At 43.6% G+C, this 23,427-nt stretch overlaps 1 protein-coding gene across 2 annotated transcripts in view; it reads left to right on the forward strand.

Moving 5' to 3' along the window:
- Positions 1-22,865, forward strand: part of LOC141110983 (tubby protein homolog) — a 143,650-nt gene extending 120,785 nt beyond the window's left edge. Inside the window, exons 13-15 of one of the 2 annotated variants that reach the window (XM_073602848.1) lie at positions 1,602-1,700; positions 18,500-18,671; positions 20,183-22,865. In XM_073602848.1, the coding sequence (XP_073458949.1) occupies positions 1,602-1,700; positions 18,500-18,671; positions 20,183-20,316 (405 nt within the window). In that variant the 3' untranslated portion in view covers positions 20,317-22,865. The remainder of the gene's footprint in view (positions 1-1,601; positions 1,701-18,499; positions 18,672-20,182) is intronic. The other variant, XM_073602850.1, reaches the window with a different exon arrangement.
- Positions 22,866-23,427: the final 562 nt, after the last annotated feature.

Genomic DNA, 23,427 nt, shown 5'->3' on the forward strand with positions numbered 1-23,427 from the left:
CTCAGTTATAAAAGAACTGTCACAAGAACAGAAGCGTCACACAGCGGGAGACTCCCATTGAGGCGGATTGTCCGGAGTACAAAGCGGGGAAGAAGATGCCGGAGGAGAAGACCGGAGGAAGAAGCAGAGGAAGAACAGGATGGATGAAGAAGAAAACCGAAGGAAGACCAGAAGAGGATGGAAGAAGAAGCGGGGAAAGAAGAAAACATTAAAAATGGAATTGTCAAAAAATGGCTATTGTCTTTTTTTAAATTTTTGACACTTTTTTGTGAAACGGTAGGGGTACATTTGTACCCCATTACCAATTCACACAGGGGGGGCCGGGATCTGGGGTTCCCCTTGTTAAAGGGGGCTTCCAGATTCCGATAACCTCCCCGCCCGCATACCCCCACCTGGCAAGGGTTGTGGGGATGAGGCCCTTGCCCCCATCAACATGGAGACAAGGTGCTTTGGGGGGGGCCGCTACACCAAAGCACCCTCCCCATGTTGAGGGCATGTGGCCTGGTACGGTTCGGGGGGGCGCTCTCTCGTCCCCCCTCTTTTCCTGTGGCCTGCCAGGTTGCGTGCTTGGATAAGGGTCTGGTATGGTTTTTTGGGGGGACCCCCACACCATTTTTTTTTATTTTGGCGCGGGGTTTACCTTAAAATCCATACCAGACCTGAAGGGTCTGGTATGGATTTTGAGGGGGACCCCCACGCCATTTTTTTTTTAAATTTTGGCGTGGGGTTCCCTTTAATAACCACACCAGACCTGAAGGGCCTGGTATGGAATTTGGGGAGACCCCCACGCAATTTTTTTTTTCAATTTTGGTTCGGGGTTCCCCTTAATATTCATACCAGACCCAAAGGGCCTGGTAATGGACTGTGGGGGAATCCCATGCCGTTTTTTCAATGACTTTTATGTGTATTTATGTGTAAACACAGGAAACATGCGCTACAGGCATTTATAGACGCCCCCCAGGTACGAAATTTAAAGGAATATTTCAATTTTATTGTTTCACTTTAACCATTATTAAAATCACCGCTCCCGTAAAAACGGTAGTTTTTAAAACATTTTTTTGCATTGATACATGTCCCCTGGGGCAGCATCCAGGTCCTCAAACACTTTTTATGACAATACCATGCATATAAGCCTTTAAAATTAGCACTTTTGATTATTCATGTTCTTGTCCCTTAAACTTTAATGGTGTTCGTGTGTTCGAACAAATTTTTTGCCTGTTCGCATGTTCTGCTGCGAACCGAACCGGGGGGGGGGGGGGGGGGGGGGGGTGTTTGGCTCATCCCTAGTCATCCCTCATCCCAGCAAAAGACACTTTCCGTAACACGACAGCAGCATCATCAATTCCTAACTGAAGAGATTCCTAACACAACAGTCAGCATTGTTCAACTAACCTACAGTACATTGCCCTTTACCCTGTGCCTAACAAAGATTGCAGTTTAATATCCAAGGTTGAATTTAGAAAAAGGCAGAACATACTGAAAAGTGCTGATCCCACACTAGCCTGGTAAAACATTATACTTCATTAATCATATAATGATAGACACAGTTTGTCAAGTCCAATTGAGTCAATTGTATTTTAACTGTTTTTACCATCTAACAGGAAACCAATGTTCTGGGGTTCAGAGGTCCCCGAAAAATGACTGTTATTATTCCTGGGATGAACCAGAACTGCGAGAGAGTGTGCATACGGCCGCGTAATGTAAGTTATCTGTAAGATCATCAGAATCATTGGTCTTTGGGCTTGGCAAAGTTTAATGTAGGTGTGTTTTATGAGACCCCAGTGGCGGCTGGTGGATTTTTTGGGGGGGAGGGGCAGCAAACAACCAGCCCCCCCCACGGGCAGCCGCCTCTCCCGCCCACTGTCTGCCGGTCAGTCTGGCACTTACGCCATCTAGTGTCCTCCAGTGTCCTCTGCTTCAGCACAGGGGACCCAATCTAGGTAGCGGGTGGCGGGCAGCGGCTCCGGTGTCCTCATCTCCAGCATGACGACTTTCGCAGTGCTTCTCCTCTCCCCTTCACCTGGGCGCTAGGCATCCAATAGGATCGCCTGACGTTTTGGCCAATTGGGAAACAGATCTCATGACCCGCTTCCTGATTGATGGGAAGGAGATTTAGTGTGAAAATAGCAAATATCAGGGAATATCAGGGTGGGATCAGGGTGCAGTGCTCTGCAGCCCAAGCCCACTCTTTTTTGAAGCCTATTAGAGCCTCTGGCTCTAATCACGCTTCAAAAAAACACCCCCCCATTGGAATCCATGTAGATCAGGGGGCCGGATGCACGGATAGGAGGGGTGGCGCCCGTGCGCCCCAATGGACGGGATACCACTGTGAGACCCAATATAATAGATAATATGGCATGCCTGGGCACAGTGGGTTTTATTTAGGCCCCTTTCACACTTGTAAGACTTGTCTTACGATTTGGGACTGCAAAGTTACATGAGAGGTCGTTCCCCATGATTTCCAATGGCTACCATTCATATTAGTACAACTTCAAGTCGTACCAACTTCAAAGTAGTCCCTGCACTACTTTGGTCCAACTTTGATCCTACTTCAGCCCATTGAATATCACTGAAGTCGGATCAAAGTCAGATCGCCGTATTAACTAATCCGACTTTGGCATGTGACTTGTACTCTGATCTTGAAGGGGAACTCCAGGCCAAATAAAAAAAAAAACAGCATGGGTTCCCCCTCCAAGAGCATGCCAGGCCCTTCGGTCTGGTATGGATTTTAAGGGGAACCCCCACGCTGAAAAAACTGCATGGGGCCCCCCAAAATCCATACCAGACCCTTATCCGAGCACACAGCCCGGCAGGTCAGGAAAGGGGGTGGGGATGAGTGAGCGCCCCCCCCTTCCTGAACCGTACCAGGCCGTATGCCCTCAACATGGGGGGGTAAGTGCTTTGAGGCAGGGGGGCCCTGAGCTCCCCCACCTCAAAGCACCTTGTCCCCATGTTGATGAGGACAAGGGCCTCTTCCCAACAACCCTCGCTCATCCCCACCCTCTTTCCTGACCTGCTGGGCTGTGTGCTCGGATAAGGGTCTGGTATAGATTTTGGGGGGGACCCCATGCAGTTTTTTCAGCGTGGGGGTTTTCAGTCAGGATCAGTGCTTTTCCATTTAGTGCTGCTGTATCTAACTTCCTTGTTCCTGAGGACCAAGGAACAAGAAAGCTAGATACAGCAGCACTAAACGGAAAAGCACTGATCCTGACTGAAAAGATCCTTGTCAGCACTAAGAGACATCTAAACAAGGTTCTGAAGAAGAGGGAAACCTTGAAACGCGTTGGCCGATGTGACTACAAGTGTTGTGAATTTTCGCATATGGATCAAAGTGAATATTTTTATGATAATGCTATGACACAAGTACTGGTTTGTGAGTATATTCACCTCTATTTTATTATATTAAAACATGTATTGAGGATAATGCGCTAGGCCAATGCGCCCTCTGTGTTCTTCTATGCTTTCAGTTCATTTGGACCTCCCCAGTCTTTGGAAGGCAGCAAGGCCTTCATTATCCACATATACTAACATGTCAAGATAACACGTTGAGAATTACCACACAGCGATTTTAGAGCCTGTCTTATTCACTGACTGGCCTGATCCTAAAAAAATATTTGTTCCTTTAATGCCGCATACACACGAGCAGATTTTCCGTCAGAAAAATCTTGGATGGTTTTTCCGATCAATTGATCATCTTGGATGATCAATTCCGCTCAAGCTTGGCTTGCATACACACGGTCACACAAAAGTTCTGAACTTTTGACCGTCAAGAACGCGGTGATGTACAACACTACGACAAGCCGAGAAAATGAAGTTCAATGCTTGCAAGCATGCGCCGAATTGTTTCCGAGCATGCGTAGGAATTTTGCGCGTCGGAATTGCTACAGACGATCGCATTTTCGGATAGGAACTTTTTCCGACTGAAAAATTGAGAACATGCTCTCAATCTTTTGCTGGCTGAAATTCGGCCAGCAAAAGTCCGATGGAGCATACACACGGTTGCATTTTCCGACCAAAAGCTCTCATCGGTCTTTTGCTGGACGAATTTCCGATCGTGTGTACACAGCATTAAACCCTTTGCTCAGCAATTGCTTATTTAGGATGGTTTACTGTAGAAAGGGACAGTCGCTGTGTTGGACACAATTATTTCTTGTCTTAACAAGACTCTAAGGGTCCCTGGGGAGAATGATTCCATGTTCAAAGACCTGGTGGACAAGAGGTTAGTAGAGTTAGGTTCTTCTGTGGGCCCCGCTAACCTGCCGTTGACTCCACTGCCATTCGCCAGACCTAAGCTGCCTTGACTAAACACATGGCCCAGGACCGTAGTTCAATCAGTGGCCTTACGCTACTGTCTGAGCAGCTTGGCAGATACCTTTCACCAGGTTTGCAGAAAGAGCCTTCTCTGTACCTATATAGAGGATCCTGTGACGAAAATGCTGGTTGGCAGAACTTTCTGTGTAAGAAGCACTTCAACCGGCCACCTTTCGAGAGAGAATGCCTGTTTGGGTACTCCTTGGACACATCAAGGAGATGACAGTGGGTAAGAGTACTCTCCTCCCCCTAGAAAAAGAAGGCATTTGCTCCTGCTGGTAGACCTTCTACTCCTGAGACTAGAAAAAATAGGATTTTTATAACAGCTTACCTGTAAAATCCTTTTCTTTGAAGTACATCACGGGACACAGAGCCATAGTAATTACTATGTGGGTTATAGGCCACCTTCAGGTGATGGACACTGGCACACCCTAAACATGAAGTTGCCTCCCTATATAACCCCTCCCACTACTGGTAGTACTTCAGTTTTTGTAGCAAAGCAATACACGTGTATACCAGAAAGAGGGGAGGGACCTCTGTGTCCTGTGATGTACTTCAAAGGATTTTACAGGTAAACTGTTATAAAAATCCTATTCTCTTAATTGTACATCACGGGACACAGAGCCATAGTAATTACTATGTGGGATGTCCCAGAGCAATGCCAACTGAGGGGAGGGAGACACAACAAAAGTAGGGCAACATGAGATCAGAGGACTTATACTGCTGCCTGTCTTTTTACATCCACCTGATAGAATCTGGTAAATGTATAGACTGAAGACCAAGTTGCAGCCTTGCAGATTTGAGCCATGGAGGCTTGGTGATACACTGCCCCTGAAGCACTAACAGCCCTGGAGGAGTGCGCTTTGATTTGAGAGGGTGAAATCTACCTCTTTAAACCATAAGGTAGAATGATTACTTGTCGAATCCATTTAGAAATAGTAGATTTCGATGCTGTCTGTCCTCCTTTAGGACCTTCCTGGCTTAGATAAAAACCTGACACTACCTGCGGTAGAAAGTTAGGATGAGGACGCAATACTACCTTATCCTTGTGAATAATAATATGGCTCTTTACAAGAAAGAGCAGTCAACTCTGATACCCTTCTTGCAGAGGATATGGTTACCAGAAAAAATAGTTTTTCTTGTCAAAAGGACCAGGGGAATATGTAGTATCAGCTCAAAAAGGCTGAACTATAAAGGCCAACAGAACTAAATTAAGCCGCGTTAAGGCCAAGACCTGGCCTTTGAAAGTAAAACATCTCCAAAAACACTGCGCTTACTCAGTACTGTAGCACCTAACACAACAAACAAGGAAATTTGTAAATAATGCAGGTGTATAAAGTGTAGCGCTGATTGGGATAAGGATTTTTCAAATTGCAAAAGAAATCAGTATATCAAACCATTAACCTATGTATTCCAAAGAACATTTGATAAGGAATTCCAATAGGCACCTATTACATATAAGATCTAGAGACAAACTAAAAAGTCCAACATAAATGGTGGTGTTCCACACCACGTGAAAAAGTAAACTAAGAAAAAGTGATATAAAATAAATGAGTCCTCCGTATGGAAGCAATGCAAGTGATATAAAATAAATGGGTCCTCCGTATGGAAGCAATGCAGGCTTACCGGAACCGTTGGACTCAGAGAGACGTATGTCACCTGAGTCAATAACGCTTGTGTTGCCACCAGGCAATGAAGTGGGGTTTCACAGTGGAATGTTGTGGAATCCAAACGTTTGTTCTAGGACTCTCGATAAACCTCTTTGGCATGTAACCCGGTCTCGTAGTGGCCCATATAAGGTAAAAAAGGTAGCCACATAGTGTAATAACATTTTTAAAAATAAATTTATTAAAAAGTAGAACACTTACATTCTCCGTATAAAAAAAGCGCTTATAAAATAAAGTTGTGGCAGGCAGTGGAGTCTTCCGACGCGTTTTGTCTACTCAGACTTCATCTGCGGTACTCTACCACTGCTGCCATACTACCTTTTATAGATACCAGGACCCCCCATGATGAGAATCCGGCTTGTTCCCATTGTTTACATGCACTTCCGGGTATTGCCAAAATGGCGGCCTGCGTGCGTTCCAGGCCTCCTTCTAATGCCCCATGTGCGTTCCAGCATTCCCTTATGGGTGTTATAAAAGATAAATACATAAATCATTTTGCCAAAAAATTCAAACATGTTGTGATTAATTCGCATCTACATTCCTATATGTAGTAAGGAACCGTGGATGAAGATATAAATTGGAGCGGGGTCATCCGGATGTTTCACAGAGGTTGTGTGAAGACGGATGGTCGCTCCTCATGACGCAAATGGCGTCATCTTCCGCCTAGGTGGAACGCAAGCTAGGCGGTCTTCCGCCGTATGCGTGTCACACCTCGATGGAATGGTAAACATGGCGCGATGTCGTCATAGGCGCTCCGGCCTGACAACACGCCCCCCGTTTTGAAGGTAACGCGCTGTTGTCTGGCAGCTACTATGCACCACATAGACAGAACAGCTATATGAATGAAAATATTATCTATGTATGTGAAGCAAGAAGAAATCTTTAGTTGTGAAACAAATAAAAATAAATAATGTGGTTAAAAAATATGAATTAAATATATAATAACAAGTGTTTTTTCTAATTGTGTGTTAATTGTGAATAAATATATATATGTTTTCGCTAGACCAGTGACTCTGGTGTATATACTATCATCCAGATACATTTAGTATAGCGAGTCATTCTTACGTGCAATATGATTGTGAACTATTAAAAAACGTGGCTCTGAAACCGTGTCTAAAAAATGAATGTAGAAAATATAAGGGAAGTTTTCTATGCAAAAAATACACAAAACCTTCTATGTGAACAATCTCATATCATTCATGATTCTGGAGGCCAGATCACAAATCCTTGCTAATTCTTAGTCTGAAAGGATATAGGTCCAAGACGAATTCTCAATGGGTGATCCATATTATATAAAATTACATATACCGTAAAAAAGACGAAATGAAAATAAAAAACAAATTACACGTAAACAATTCATGCGTAAAGTACCTCATTCCTTATATGTATATATCTAATCCCATCAACTCCTATGACCCTAAGATTCGTTAATAAAGGCATTGATGTCTAAATCTACATTCATACCCCATGGGTGGAGAGACTGTAGCTCATGGATGCAGAACATTTCCAGACGAAAAACGCCTCTGGTCAGGGCCCCACCTCTCCATGGGGGGGTGTATTTATCTATTATCATAAACAATGAGCCAGCAGGGTCACTGTTATGAAACTCTTTATAGTGTCTAGGGACACTATGTTTTGAGTCTCTACCTTTAATGAGGTTGATATGTTCACTCACTCGTATCGTGAAAGTTCTGGTTGTTCGGCCCACGTATTGTTTGCCACATGGGCAAACAATTAAGTACACTACATATCTGGTATTGCATGTGCAAAAGGGTTTGATAGTGTATCTCTTCCCTGTAACGGTTGAAGTAAATTCCGTTAATTTTCGTCTTATCGGCACATTATGTCGACAGACAACACACTTTTTACATGGATAAAACCCGGTCCAGTCATGAAAAAAAGATGGACGTACTGGAGGGTTTATAATATTCGGTGCTACGTGTCCCTGTAAGGATGGTGCCCCCTTAAAAATAATCTTAGCTTGTTCCGGCAATATCTTTTTCAGGATATTATCCTGTCTTAGGACCCCCCAGTGTTTTTTCATAATACTCTTAATTTGTTTATGTTGTATTGAGTACGTGGTTGTCAATGCCCATTTATATGTAGTGTCAGGTTCTCTCTCCGGTTTCGTTGTTAAGAGGGTGTTTCTATCTGTGTTGATCACTCTTTGGAGTTCTGTATCTAGGTCTCCCAGGTTGTATCCTTTGTCTATAAATCTCTGTTTCAAAACTTCTGCTTGGGTAATAAATGTATCAACATCGGTACAATTCCTGCGGAGCCTTAGGAATTGGCTCCGAGGGACAGCATTGAGCCAAGAACTGTGATGGCAGCTGTCTCTAGGGATAAAACTGTTTCGGTCCGTTGATTTAAAATAGGTGTTGAATTTAAATTGACCATCTACAATTTTGATTTCCAAATCCAAAAAATGGATCCCAGTTTTGCTGGCTTCGTATGTGAGAGAAATCCCTCTATTGTTGGAATTCAAATCGTTGAAGAAACTCGCCAGGGTCTCAAACGTACCACTCCATAGGAGGAGGATGTCGTCTATATATCTTGCCCTCAGCACCAATGAGGGGGTGCCGTGGGCATAGGCGACATCCTCCTCCCACTTAGCCATAAAGAGGTTCGCAAGGCTTGGAGCGAACTTCGCTCCCATGGCTACACCGCGCTGTTGAAGATAATAGCGCTGGTTAAACCAGAAGTAGTTGTGTTCCGTTGCGAATTCTAGAAGCTCTATCACATAGTCACTCTGAAAGGAGGTCAGAGAGTGCTCTTGATCTAGAAAATGTTTGACTGCCTCAATGCCTCTCTCATGTGGTATACATGTATACAGGGATGCTACATCAGCCGTCGCTATGATGTAGCCATCCCGTATACTTATGCTTTCCAAGAGTTTAATTGTAGAACCCGTATCCTTCAAGAAGGAAGGAGTTTTCTTAACCACAGGCTGCAAATAGAAGTCAATATATTTGCCAATTCGTGAGGTGATGGAGTTAATGCCACTCACGATTGGCCTACCTGGAGGGCAAGTCGGGTTTTTGTGGATCTTAGGCAAGAAATAGATAGTAGGAATTCTTGGTGCTTTAGGTATCATGAATGCTTTTTCTTTTTTGTTCAAAATTCCTTGATCATAACCTTTATTAACCAGTTTTTGGAGTTGCTTTTTGTATGTGTTGGTGGGATTATTAGCGAGTTCGGTATAGGTACCAGGTTCGTTTAGGATCCGGTACATCTGATCCTCATATTTATCTTTATCTAGAATCACTATACCCCCACCTTTGTCTGCCGGGCGGACAACTATATTTTTCCGTGAGCATAAAGACTGTAATCCCTCTTTAGATATTGGGGGGTGTCTAATACGCTTCTCCGGTAGTTTCGCAAGGTCGTCCAATACCAAATCTCTAAAGATTTTAACAGCAGGTGCCATAGGGACAGGGGGGGTAAAGAGAGAAGGGTTGGAAAGTCCGGAGTTTACAGTTCCTGAAGTGGCTGCCGGATAATCTGTTCTCATAGGGTTGGTAACTAGATATCTCTGTATGTTAATTTTATGTATATATTTATGGACATCTATGTAGGTATGAAATTTATTTAATTTGTTTGGTGGGGCGTATTTTAGGCCTTTGTCTAGTACTGAAATTTCTCCCTGAGTGAGTGGCTGGCTGGCCTTTGAAAGTACTTAAGGCCAGCTTCATTTTTAACCCCATCTGCAGAAAGTCAAGGATTCTACCTATGACATACCTCCTGGGGTGCCAACCCCTTGATTCATCCCAGGAGACATATGCCTTCCAGACTATAATATGTGATTCTGGAGGCCAGCTTCCTTGCATTAAACAAGGTAGATACCACTGAACTTGACAGCCCATGTTTCTTCAGAATGTGGGACTCAATAGCCAAACTGTTAAATGTAGTGTTTGTAAGGTAGGATGGAATACCGGACCTTGCGAGAGAAGGGCTGGACATGGTGGTAGGGTCCATGGGACCCCTACCACTATCCTTATGATCTCTGCATACCAAGATCTCCTGGGCCACGCTGGGGGCCACACAAATCACCGACTTCCCTTCCTGCTTGATCCTGTGAAGAAGTCGTGGACGCAGGCAGAATAGGAGGGAATGCATAAATCAATGAGAATTGATTCCACAGGGAACAGCAAGGCATCTGTTCTGCATGCTAGCAGATCCTTTGTTCTTGACACAAAGTTGTCGTTTTCTATGTTGATCTACTACTGAACGGTCTCCAAAGTATATTCATCACTCTATATTCAGTTACCCACCACTGCGCCTCGGAGAATCAACCTTAATAATTAATATTAATAGTTAATGTGTAAGTCTAACTATAGCTGCCACGTTGTAAACCTCAATTATACCATACGTTTTAAATCTATGACGTGTCTGTGGTAAATAAACCACACGTGAAGAAATACATTTGTGGCGCTCCCTACAAACAAAAATTTCACCCTTTACAGTGACTAAATTACTCTACTAGTGAACACCTATTTAAGGTGTATAACCAAAAACATATAAATTTATATAAAATTAGTGAACACCAAATGAATGTAGAAAGTATGACTCAGTGTCTATACTGCTTTAAACCAACATCTATACACAATCCTTGTATGGTGAAAACACAAAAAATGTGAGACTATTATATATCAATAATCCATAAAAATTAGTGAACAAAATGTATATGTGTCTGTGAACGTGATCCAGTGACACAAAATAATGTTCATTTACAATCGTGCCAAAACAGGTTCTCTGTTCAGTGAACCCACTCCCAGTGAAAATTCACTCACCAGCTCCCAATGCCTCCACTTGCGTGTGAGGCTTTAAAGCATAAAGATTCAAATCATCTGGAATCGGTTAACCATTTCTCCATTCGGACACACGTTCCATATGTGGATTGAAAAAAAGCTCCAAATAGTGTGATAACGTAACTTAATTTATTAACACACACTTCAAATAACACTTCAACAGTTCCACTCACATTGTAGAAAAAATAAATAAGCACAGCAAACTCCACAGCACATTGTATAAGCAGTATCCAACACAGCAACTTGAATAGACCTCCTGGGGGTACGCGGTCACGGCGGACCCAAGATAAGCAGGCGTGTGTAGTGTATCTCTCACCCTCTCGATCGCTCCCCAGGTGGGTATACCACAGCACTCGCTTCTGTATGTCACTCGTACGCGATGTTCACCGTAGCTTGGCCACGCCCCGACATGTTTCGTCACACCTGTGACTTAATCATGGGATAGGCCGCTCTCACTGTCAGTCATTCCTCATATCCCCTCCTGTCCATGATTGATAGAGGATGCCTAGATGCGCACGCGCCCCACGTAAGCTTCGCGCCCCAGGTAAGCTTCGCGCCTGCGCTGTAGACGTGTCCCCGTGAGCGCAAACCCCCGCTGCTTGGCACCGCTACTCATTGGGTCCTGGTGTAGCATATTGTAATATCTAATTGTCCTCCACAAAATGTCACACCCCTAATGTTAATTCACTTTCAATGGCATATACTTCAATAGTAGAAGGTACTTAGTTTACTGTTTTCAGATCTAAATACCGGACCCTGAAATATTAACCCATTAATGCTGGTTGCTTTATACAAGTTGCTATAGTAAACCACAATATTACATAGCAACGCATTCCTCTCCAATATTCTTAAATTAATAATATAATCTTATGCATTAATCCCAAAACACACTTTTAAAACATATTAATAACGGTCAATATTTATCATTCTGGAAAAGATACTAAAATAAACATCCGCACTACATCTCGATAAAAAACATCTTGGAATGGCTGGAATTTAATAATCCTAACTAATGGTTATTTATGAAATTAAAATATTTTTAAAATTATTAATAATAAAAATATATATATAATTACTCATTAATTCTATGTTGAACCTGGACGCAAACAGATCTACATCTGGGATCCCCGATCTTTGACATATTGACAGGAAGATATCAGGGTGAAGGAACCATTCTCCCGGGAACAACTGCTGGCGACTCAATTAGTCCGCCTGTCAATTTTCTACTCCTAGAATGAAGACTGACGATAGGCAAAGTACATTGTTTTCTGCCCAAGATAGGATATGATTCACCTTTCTCTGGACCGCACAACTTCTTGTGCCCCCTTGGTGATTGATATAGGCCTTTGGTGTGGCATTGTCGGATTGAATCCTGACAGGACAATTCCATAAACTGAACGTTCAGGCCCTCAGGACGAAGTGCTCTGCCCGAATCTCTAGAATGGTAATGGGCAAGGTCATTTCTGATCTGGACTACTTCTCTTGGACAGTTGCCTCTTCCAGGATTGCTCCCCAACCCAAAAAAGGTTGGCATATGTTGTTACCACTTCCCAGGTAACTGTAGGAAGGATTTTCCCCTTTGCAGATTTTTGGTTATTAACCATAAACTGAGGCTCCGGCGCACCTTTGAAGTCAGACACATTGGGAAATCTAGAGCTTGAACCCTTCTGTTCCAAGCCGATAGGATGCTGTTTTGCAGCAGTCTCGAATGAAACTGGGCATAAGGAACGGCCTCAAATGAAGCCACAAACTTTCCCAACAACCTCATGCAAAGCTGAATAAAAGGATTCATCTTGCTTCGACCATCTGAATCAGTTCCTTTATGGCGCTGATCTTTGCCTGGGGCAAGAATACCCTTTTCTGGGTGTATCTATGATCAGACCCAAGTATTTTAGACTTCTTCATGGTTTTAAGGAAGATTTCTCTAGGTTGAGAATCCAACCTAGGTATTGCAGGTAGTTGAATGTGGTGACCATACTTTGGTCTAAGCGGGCTACCCACTGGTCTATCAAGAGCAGATTATCTAGGTAAGCTATAATCGTTATACCTTGGGCCCTTTATCTGGCTAGAGGCGGGGCCAGAACCTTTGTAAACACTCAAGGTTCTGTAGCTAGACCGAAAAGCAGAGCTACAAACTGAAAATTAAGATTTTCTACCTTGAAAAGTAGATATTACTGGTGTGCGGGGAAATAGGCACATGGAGATATGCATCCTTGATGTCGATTGACGCCAGAAGTTCTCCTCCTTGTAGGATGGAGACAACTGATTGGAATGACTACATGCGAAAAAAGAGCGGATTATTCAGGAACCGATTTAGATTTCTGAGATCCAGAATGTCCATTCGGTTTTGGCACCGTCAAAAAAGGTTTGAACAAAACCCCAACTCCTGCTCTTACATGGGGACCACCATGATCACTTTTTGCCAAAAGATGGTCCAATGCTTGAAAGAAAGACTTCTTTTTCTCTGGATCCTTAGAAATATTTGATCTGAGAAAACGAGGAGACAGGAACTCTTGGAACTCCAGTTTGTACCCTGGAGCTATTGAGGAAGTCCCCCATCTGTCTCGACACTCTTCCTGCCAGACCCTTGAGAACTACAGAAGTATTCCCCCCTATTTGAACGAGCGGGGGCACCTCCTCATAAGGAGGCTTTAGTATTTTGTAGGTTTCCTCCCCCAAGACTTCTTTTGTCCCTGGGGTTGACCCTGAGGATTACCTCTTGTACTTGACGGTGGAGGCCTTCGTGACTGCCTGGAGGCTGATGCCCCTGGCACAGGAGAGGGAGCTTGTTAAAATGAAATACGTTTACTCGTTTTCTCAAATGGCAAAAGGGTACTTTTTCCACTAGATTTTCTTTGGATGTATTATCCAAATCATCCCCAAACAGCCGTTTCACCGCAAAAAGGAAGACCAGCTAGGAGCTTCTTGCATGGCGCTTAGCGAAGGGAGCGAAGCCTGAAGGATAGAATCTCTCATGGCAACTATTGCAAACATAAAGCTGCTAGTAGCTTGCCAAATCCTGGGCCTGCTGAACAGGATAACCTCGAGCACCTGTTTAAACTGGTCTCTCAAGGATTGACCAATTACTGTCAGCGCAGGCTGAGACACTCAACCTGCCAGAGAAAAAGTGTTTTTTAATAGGAATTCCAACTTTTTATCCGTTGGATCCCTAAGCATTTGTCATAAGCATTGTCTGACGGACAAGTCAAACTTTTATTCACAGAGGATATAGCAGCGTCAATTGCTGGTATACCCCACTTTTAGTGAATTTTTTCCTCCATAGGATAAAGTGTGAAAAACTTTTTAGGAGGGAAAAAATGCTTATCTGGGTGATCCCACTCAGATACAAAAAGCTTTTCCAGCAATAAATGGACAGGAAAGGCATGCACAGCTTGAGGAGGCTTTAGCGAACCCAAACACTCAGTTAAGGGTACATAAATGTGGAGCGGATCATTCAGTAAGAAATTACACCATCAATGTTACAGATTGTGAAAGCTGATCCCTGTCCATCCCTCTGTCCAGCCACCCTTCTCAGGGGAGGATGCCATTGTAGAGATGAGTATGCTTTCCAGAGCTTGAGGGAGACCCTTTTAGCCCTTTTTTAGGGGTGTTTCAACCCCCCCCTTCCGACCTTAGCCTGATGCACAAAAGCAGAGGTACTACCAGAAGAAATCGCATCCACTGCTTGAGAAATAGTCCAGCCACTGCTGCTGCTATTAACGCTCAGCCTGATGCTATTAGTAAATGTGTCAGGGAATGCCTGTGTCATGAAACCTCTTACAAGCCCCTTTTTGCTCGTGTCCCTCCGACATCTGCAGCCAGCAAAAATGGAGCTTTTAAACATACTCCCGCACTGGAAGTTGGAGGATGCCAATGCCGCGCTAAGCTTCCACACTTCCATCACATCACTGCCCCCCCCCCTCTTTTCAAAAGAGGGTTTTCCCGCTCGAGCGCGGCCCTCCGATCCGACAGGATCGGCATGTGTGTGGGGGGGATGGTGAGGAGGAGACCTGTAACAAGCCGCTGTGCAGGGGCAGTGAAAAAACTGAGCTGCATCGCCAATCATTTTTGGCTTCCCCCTATCCAGGAAAAGGGGGAGATCTTTGTCCAGGTGGGGGGTTTTCGTGGAAGAAAATCCCCCCCAATCTTACCTGAGGTCTGAGCTGCTCGCCGGAGGGAAGCTTGCTGCTTCTGTGACAGAGCATGATCTTTGAGGAAAGCATGACAGCCCCCAGTGGTGACTCTTAGGCATGACAACATTTACTTTTTAAAGGAGACATTTCATAAGAAAATTTAAAAATTCCTTAGAAACCATCACTTACCTTTCCCGCTGCAGGGTTTTCTGTGGTAGAAACCAACAGACCCAATTTTCACCTCTCACAGTGGCATCCATTACAAAATCTTCAGGAACCGGGGACCCTCGGGGAACCCACACTCCTGGACCCATAAAGCACCCCACCAGTAAAAACTTTATGGCTGAAAACACCAAAGCTCTGGATCCCAGGGTCGAGCTCTCTAAAAAGAGAAGCGTTACGGGCTAAACCTTGTTTCTTCCGCCACGAGGCCCAGGTACCATTTAAGTCGGCCTGAAAAGACACTTTGAATGGATCCGGCTGCATAGCTAGCCCCAGCACAGCACATCTTTGCTCGTGACCAACACCTTAGACACTGGCGAAAAAACTGAGGTACTCCCATTAGTGGGAGGGGTTATATAGGGAGGCAACTTCCTGTTTAGGGTGTGCCAGTGTCCATCACCTGAAGGTGGCCTATAACCCACATAGTAATTACTATGGCTCTGTGTCCCGTGATGTATGATTAAGAAAGTTATTTTCACCCTTCTCTGGCCTCCAGCTCTAAGTCTGGAAATATTTTCAGCAGAACATGTATATCTCAAAGCCAGCCAAGCCTGGCTCCTAGCTTTCTCCATGATGGGAGAAACACACTAGTCAGAGTGGTGGGACCTGTGTTAGCCTTTTAAGCTTTCTAATCACAGAAATGTGGGTCCACAACATTATTTCCAGGGGCTACAAACTGGAGTTTCAGACTTTACCCCCTCCCATTTCATGCTCTCAAATTTGCTCCCTTTTCTACAAAGGCAATTGGATCAATTTTGCTGCTGTTCAGAAGCTACCCTCCCAGGCTGTCATTGCCCTAGTCCCTATCAAGGAACACTTCCAGTGTTGCTACTCCAACCTGTTCACAGTTTCCAAGGCAAATGGATTTGTTTAGCCCGTTCTGAAAATTTTGCATGGAATCAGCTAGGTCAGTCATAGCCTTCCTCTTTCCGGAGGACTTTCTGGCCTTTGTGAAGATCAGAGATACTTACTTGCACTTTCCCTTTTTCCTTCTCAACAACCCTATTTATATTTTGCTGTGAGTGTACAGCATTACTGATTTGTCACCTTTCCTATTGGGCTGTCCAAAGCCCCCAGGGTTTTCACCAAAGTACCTTCCCCAGTCCTATCTCTGCTCCATTCCCCGGGGATTTCTCAGGGGACACAAGTTATGAGACAACTAGATAATCTCCTGCTAAAGGACCCAACCCTGTCAGCCATTGTCCAGTGGACGGTGCAGACTCTACATAGATTCAGTTGAATCCTCAACCATCAGAGGCTGTCACTGGAATATTGGATACAGCCCCGTCCAGGATGATTCTGCCTCAGGACAAATTACTGTCCTGCAGTTCACGTGCCCAAGTCCTTCAGTCTCAGCATTGGAGGTCTTGGGCCTGAAGGTAGCTTATTTTAAGGCAGTGATGTACACCCAGTTTCATTTCAGACCATTAAAACTCAACATTCTGGCAGCGTGGGTCAAACAAACTCTGCCCTTGGACCACCCTATGCGTCTGACCTACAGGACCAGACTTTTGCTTGGCGTGGTGTATTTCCAACCTAGCACTGAAGTCAGGGAAACCCTTTACCCCAAATACATGGAATATTCTCATGATTGATGCCAGCCTATTAGGCTGGGGAGGAGTCCTGGATGCCAGATTTGTCACCAGAGACCTGTGGATCTTCACAGTGGATGCTCTGGTGACTCTGTGGAATTGAGAAAAATAAGGGGTTGCGCTAATACTTGTGTGACATAACGTGAAATCTACAGTGAAAGAAGATTTGTATAATAATCATAAATAAAACTAAAGCAATTGCTTTAGTTTTATTTATGATTATTATACAAATCTTCTTTCACTGTAGATTTCACGATATGTCACACAAGTATTAGCGCAACCCCTTATTTTTCTCATGTTTATCCACAATTGATGTTTTTTGTGGGGATTGCTGCTTTTCACATTATTTGATTATTTATTTGGTTCACAGCGCAGTTTCTCCCAATTTTCTATATAGACTCTGTGGAATTGGTTACGCTTACTGTTTTTTACAGCTTCTCCCTCAGCATATAAATCCTATCTCTGGGGCCTAGTCCACATTCATGAGGACTATTAGGTATATAATCTTTATGTTGTGCCTTTTTTTCTTATAAAACTGGGGCTCCTCTGTCCTTAGTAGAGAGGCTTTGAGGACTGACCTTTAGCAGCCATATGCATGTATCAACCCAGGGGGAGGACTATTTGTCCTGTGTACTGTTATCACCAAAAGTGAAAGAAAATCTAACGTGTTACTGTGCACCAGATCCTGCACCTCCTAAAACCCCCCAATGACAGTGGGCGGAGGTTTTTCTTCACGCACCTATTTCTTCACGCACAATTTAAAAACAATGAATCTGTGAATTTATGAACTACAAGTCCCATCTGCCACAGTGGCAGATAGCTTGTAGTTCTGAATGAACTGCTAGGGTGCTGGTGAGCGCTTTCGTAGTTCATTGACACTTCCTACAGCTTTCAAACAGAAAGCCCATTCAGAGGTATGGCAGAAAGCTGTAGGCACTGTCTGCAGGAGCCTGACATTGCACCCACAAGCTGCTGATCGTGGGTGCAATGCTCTGCAGTCTTATGAGAGAAAAAATAATAAATGCGCATTATTTTACCTGCAACAACATCTGAATTTATTTTATTTTGTAGGTGAACTTAGCCTTTAGGGACTAAAGATCTGGAGTTCTGTATCCTGTATAGAATTTCCCAGTCGTACAGTACAGGAAATGTGTTTTCTTGATCAAGAGCATGGGTTTTACAGTATGCTGCCATCTTCAGCTGACAGCAATTCATAGTCCTAATTAATGGAGTGTTGGCTGCAATTGATGGGGCACAGTTGGCTGCATATGATGGGCACAGAGGCTGCATATGATGGGCACAGAGGCTGCATATGATGGGCACAGTTGGCTGCATATGGGCACAATTGGCTGCATATGATGGGAACAGTTGGCTGCATATGATGGTCACAGTTGGCTGCATATGATGGGCACAGTTGGCTGCATATGGGCACAATTGGCTGCATATTATGGGCACAGTTGGCTGCATATGATGGTCACAGTTGGCTGCATATGATGGGCACAGTGGCTGCATATGATGGGCAGAGTTGGCTGCATATGCTGGGTACAGATGCTGCATATGTTGGGCATATGATGGGTACAGTGGTTGCATTTGATGGCACAGTGGCTGCAATTGATGTTTTTGTTTCAGTATTTTTCAGAATTTTTCAGTTAGTTTGCGACCCCCCAAAAAATTTGAGCACCAGCCGCCACTGGGCCTAGTACAGCTTTGCTATGCCCTATTATCTAATTCTTTCAGTACCACTACTATTGCTTTCATCATTACAGGAACATGAGACACTCCAGACTCGTTACCAGAATGGCAACATGGAAAATATTATTGCTCTTTACAACAAGGCACCATCCTGGAATGAAGAGACTCAGTCCTACGTCTTAAACTTTCATGGCCGAGTCACTCAGGCCTCTGTGAAGAATTTTCAGATTGTAAATGCTGAGGACTGTAAGTTATTACATTACATGGGAGAATATGGTGCACTATAGGTATATGTGTATTTCACCCTAAATTTAGTGCCAGGCAGGGGTTAAATAAACCTTAATCCTAATGGTTAGTCTAGTCAAAACTGATATTTCAGTTTATGAGTATACAATTCATAACTGACCCACTCGTCCCTTTTTTTTATTCCTCAGATACATCTGCGGTTAATCTCCTTCCTAATATTCACAACTCTGTTCCTCCTGTCTTGGGGTCTTACTTCTTGTACTGCAGCAGGAGCACTCTCTCATTTTTCTGCATTTGACATAATATACAGTAACAGAAAAATCCAACAGTTATAAGAAAGCAGTTTAAAAAGCAGTGGTATGACTATACCGTGCCTTACTGATGCTTTGTAAAAAAAAAAGGGGGGCTCCACACATTTGCAAAGCACAACACTCCTCTGGCTCTGGGGTTCAGAATGAATGGAGTTGTAAAGAGAAAGCCGAGTGGAGAGTCGGGTCACAAGTCCTATCGAAGTCACAATAGGCCGCAAAATAGATTTCTACCTGCATTTGCATTGCATATTGGCCCCTCATTAAGATCTGAAACTATCTAAAGTGTATTCATAGCCCCTTTTTTAATTTTGGATATAGTAAGGTAGATAGTAAATGAGATAGTTAGAACATCTGTCAGTCTTTTATTGCTGTCTGTGACCTCCTCCTCTCTATTTGCCCTGGTGACTTTTGTCAAAAAGCAGTGGAAAATGCAAAATGATGCAGTTATAGTATTTGCAGGGCTGCTGTTGGAAATCACAGGGCCTCATAGAGACTACCTGACATGAGACTACCTGATACAGCCAATGCTTCCTTTCCCGAATGTACACAGTGAGTGATCAGTACCAACCATTCACTGTGTTCATTTAGGAAAGGAAGGGGCTGGTAAGTTTGACATGTTCACCGGGTTCCTTCCCCCCTCTCAATCTTGACGTATCCTATTGTGTGCTTGCAGCTGCTGGCAGGAAGGAGAGGAGGAAAGCCGAAAGCACTGCAGGGGTGGGCACACAGGGGGGCCTGGGCAACATAGGGGAAACATATGATGGGGAGAGTGATCGGTACGGGGGTAAATTACTTTAACAGATCCTTTGTATGGCTCTCAATGCAGCAGCTGAAAGCCAACGGGAGGGAGGGAGAGGAGAAGAAACCAGCTATCAGCAGCTGCGGAAAGAGCCCTAAAAAGGATCAGTTCCAGTAATTGCCACCCTCCCTGCCCACATCTCATACAGGAGGCCAGGTGGTACCCCCTTATCCATGGTCCTGAGTATTTGCCTTCACCTTGGAGACTTCCTGTTTGTCTTTGGGACAGGAAGTGAAGAGAAATCTCCTTAACAGAACACAGACATCCCATTCCCTACTCTACCTAAAAAGGATTTTTGGCTATAAATAAAGCCTAATGCATCAGTGTTTTTATTAGTACCAATACATGGTCATGTTGGGGGTATCTGAGTGGCTACATTGAATTTCTCTTTCCCCTTGCAGCCGAGTACATCGTCATGCAGTTTGGCCGAGTAGCAGAGGATGTTTTCACCATGGATTTCCGCTATCCGCTCTGTGCTCTGCAGGCTTTCGCCATCTGTTTGTCCAGCTTTGACAGCAAACTTGCATGTGAATAGATTTGGAATCACAAAGTCCTGAAGAAACGAGACACATTTTATGTGGAATTCCGGCCAAAACATTTTTTGATTGAATGGATAAACATTAGATCTTCTGTGGGGTTGTGTCCTCATTAGGAAGAATTTATCTCATTTCTAGTAGGGTAAGGTAGACAGGAAGTATGAAAAAATCTGGTGAGATTTTCCCTTTTTTACTGCCCTAATATCCACAAAAGTATAAGGAAATCTCCCAAATAGAGACACAAAGAGTGATAAAAACCTAAATTCAGAAAATAGCCAGCACTCCAAAATGCACAAAACAAAATAGCAGAAATGTTACTAAAATCCTATAGAAACCAATGTTATGGTGGCATACAGACCTTCTTCATCAAGGTACCAAGAAATAGCGGTGGTGCTGTATAGCCCCCATTTATATTGACTGTTTGCTACAGTGCAAAAGAGACTGATAAATGTGTGTAAAAAAAAAAAAAAAAAAAAAAAAACAACTTACCTAGGGTTTCAATCCTTTCCTACTTTGACCAAAAAAAAATCTGCTGGAGTTACACTTTAATGCATGTATTTATTATTGCACTTGCTAAAGCTGCTATTTGCCTGCAAGCAATAGAGATTTTTTAAATATTTTGTTCACTGACACACAAATATCACATTGAGGGTTTTCAATGAAAGTAACTTTTTTAAACTGCTCATAGGTTTGAGAATTTATAAATGGTCACAGGAAACACATATAAATAACATTTCATTATTGGATCAAAGGTACTTGGAAAAAGTGTAATAAATTAGTAGTGCAGTACTAATAAGATCCAGAAAACACTGCAATTGTGCTAAAGTCAGAAGATTTATCTCTAAAGCCCTTACACACGATCGGACTTTCCGACAAGAAACGTTGGATGTCAGGCTGTTGGAGGACAAACTGACCGTGTGTATGCTCCATCGGACAATTGTTGGCTAGCATGTTTTCAAACTTTCAGCCAACAAATGTGTGTTGTTGATTTTCCGATCGTGTGTACACAAGTCCGTCGGACAAAAGTCCAAAGTACAAACACGCATGCTCGGAAGCAGAAGCGGTCGGTCTTGTAAACTAGCGTTTGTTATGCAGAATTATCATTTGTGATGTGGCAAATTATGAAATCTCCTACTATCACATGCTACAGGGTCCAGCTTTAAAGTGAACCTGCTGCTTTGCCTTGCCTGGCCAACATACGGGTTCAATATACAGTATTAGGACTGACTGCAGTGTTCATTTCAAGCTGAACTTAAGGTAGACATTAAAAGAGAAGTATGTTTTTTTTCCCTCATACTTACCTAGGTGAATGCAGCATCTGTGGCGCCCCCCCCCCGGCTCTAAGACTGAGAACCAAGTGATCAAACACTGCTGACCGCTCGGTTCTCAGGGCTCCCGGAGCAGAGAGCTGGTGATTGTCAGTCACGGCTGTCTGCTCTGCCCACACTCACTAGAGCGCTGGGCTGTTTAGGGGATGGGAGCGGCTGGCTCAGGCTCTCAGCAGCTTGCTGGGAGGCTGACCCAGGTGCTGGTCCAGGCATGTGGGTGGATCCTTACTTCAATGTCGCAAACTTGCCCCAGCCTGGACTGGCTCTGTGACATCAGCCGACTGCAGGCTTCAGCCCACTGTCTGCTGAAAACGGGTCACAGGAATGCAGAACAAACAGCACTCCTAGGATCCACAGGAAAAGTACAGCCAAATGAGCTTTGGCTGTAATTCTCCATTAAATAAAACACTAATTAGTCCCATTCTGCATTTATTAAAACTAATTAACAAAGTAACAGATTAGCAGGTTCACTATGAACCACAGGAGGCACCAGAAGGGTCAGTACCTACCTTCTCAGTGGTCTCCAAGCACTGCAGTCCACCACTAGACTTTATACATTCTGGGGTAGAATTACTAATGGCAAAGTACAGTTGCACTCATCTTCCCCAGAGCTTAGTGAATGTGGTGAAGCTCTGCTTATTCCATCATCCAATCGTGTGCAAGCAAAAAAGCTGTTTTTTTTTTCCTTGCGCTTGATTGGGTATTCTTTACAAAGTGAAGCTTCATCACATTCACTAAGCTCTGGGAAAAATGAGTGCAACTGCACCTGCACCTGCAAAGTACTCTGTCTATTTGCCTTTAGTAAATCAACCCCCCTGACTATCTGACTTAAAGAGAAACCCCAGGCAACAAGTTAGATACACATCTTAAGCACATATACAGGAATTATTTTACCTGCCAAAAGATGTGTAAAGTCATGTACATATTCTTATGGTGCACCCACTGTGCTATGTGGCTGCATAACATGTTTGATGGTACACAAGAATTTAAAGTGTAAGTTCTTCTTTTTAGAAAAAAAATAAAAAATGAACTCATGAATAATGAACACCATACACCCTCCCTGTCCCCCACTGAACTAACCCTTTAGCTCTATGTCCTCTATGCTGGTGCCCCTCCTATCTCAAGCTTCATTCGGCATATTAATAAAGAGCAATTTCAAGTCACACTGTCTAAATGGAAATAGACTTCATTACATGTAATTAAATAAACGTGTATTTTTATATGTTTGTTAGTTCTTATTTAAAAGAGACGAAACACAAAGTCTGATAATAAATTGTGAAATGAAAGCGGTTTACCTGTATCTGTTCTTTCTTGGATGCACTGCCTTGAAGAAAGACATGTATGCAGTTTTGGGCCTGCAGCAGGAAGTAAAGCCTGCTCTAAGATACAACTGGCTTTTGTGTGTTCTGGACATCATAGTCTTTACATACCATGAAATTCCATCCAAAAGGGGACCTCTACACATACACGGTGCACATGTTCCAAAATCTGCCCAGCTGCAAAAAAAATAATTTTTAATCTTTAAATGGGCATAACATAAGAAAAAAAATACACAAGCCCACGGTATGCAAATTTAGTTATGCTTTTCTAGCTCCCTTGTCCTCTCCTCCTATGCTCACATCCAGGACTTCTCCAGGGCCTCTCCCATCTTCTGGCACTCCCTACCCCAACCTGTCCGGCTGTCTCCTACACTCTGCATTTAGGCAAACCCTGGAAACTCATCTCTTCAGGGAACCTTATCCCACTTCTATCTCAAAATTGTAATAGCAGCTAGCATTTCTT

Source organism: Aquarana catesbeiana, linkage group LG10, assembly GCF_042186555.1.
Source record: "Aquarana catesbeiana isolate 2022-GZ linkage group LG10, ASM4218655v1, whole genome shotgun sequence".
Classification (NCBI taxonomy): domain Eukaryota; kingdom Metazoa; phylum Chordata; class Amphibia; order Anura; family Ranidae; genus Aquarana; species Aquarana catesbeiana.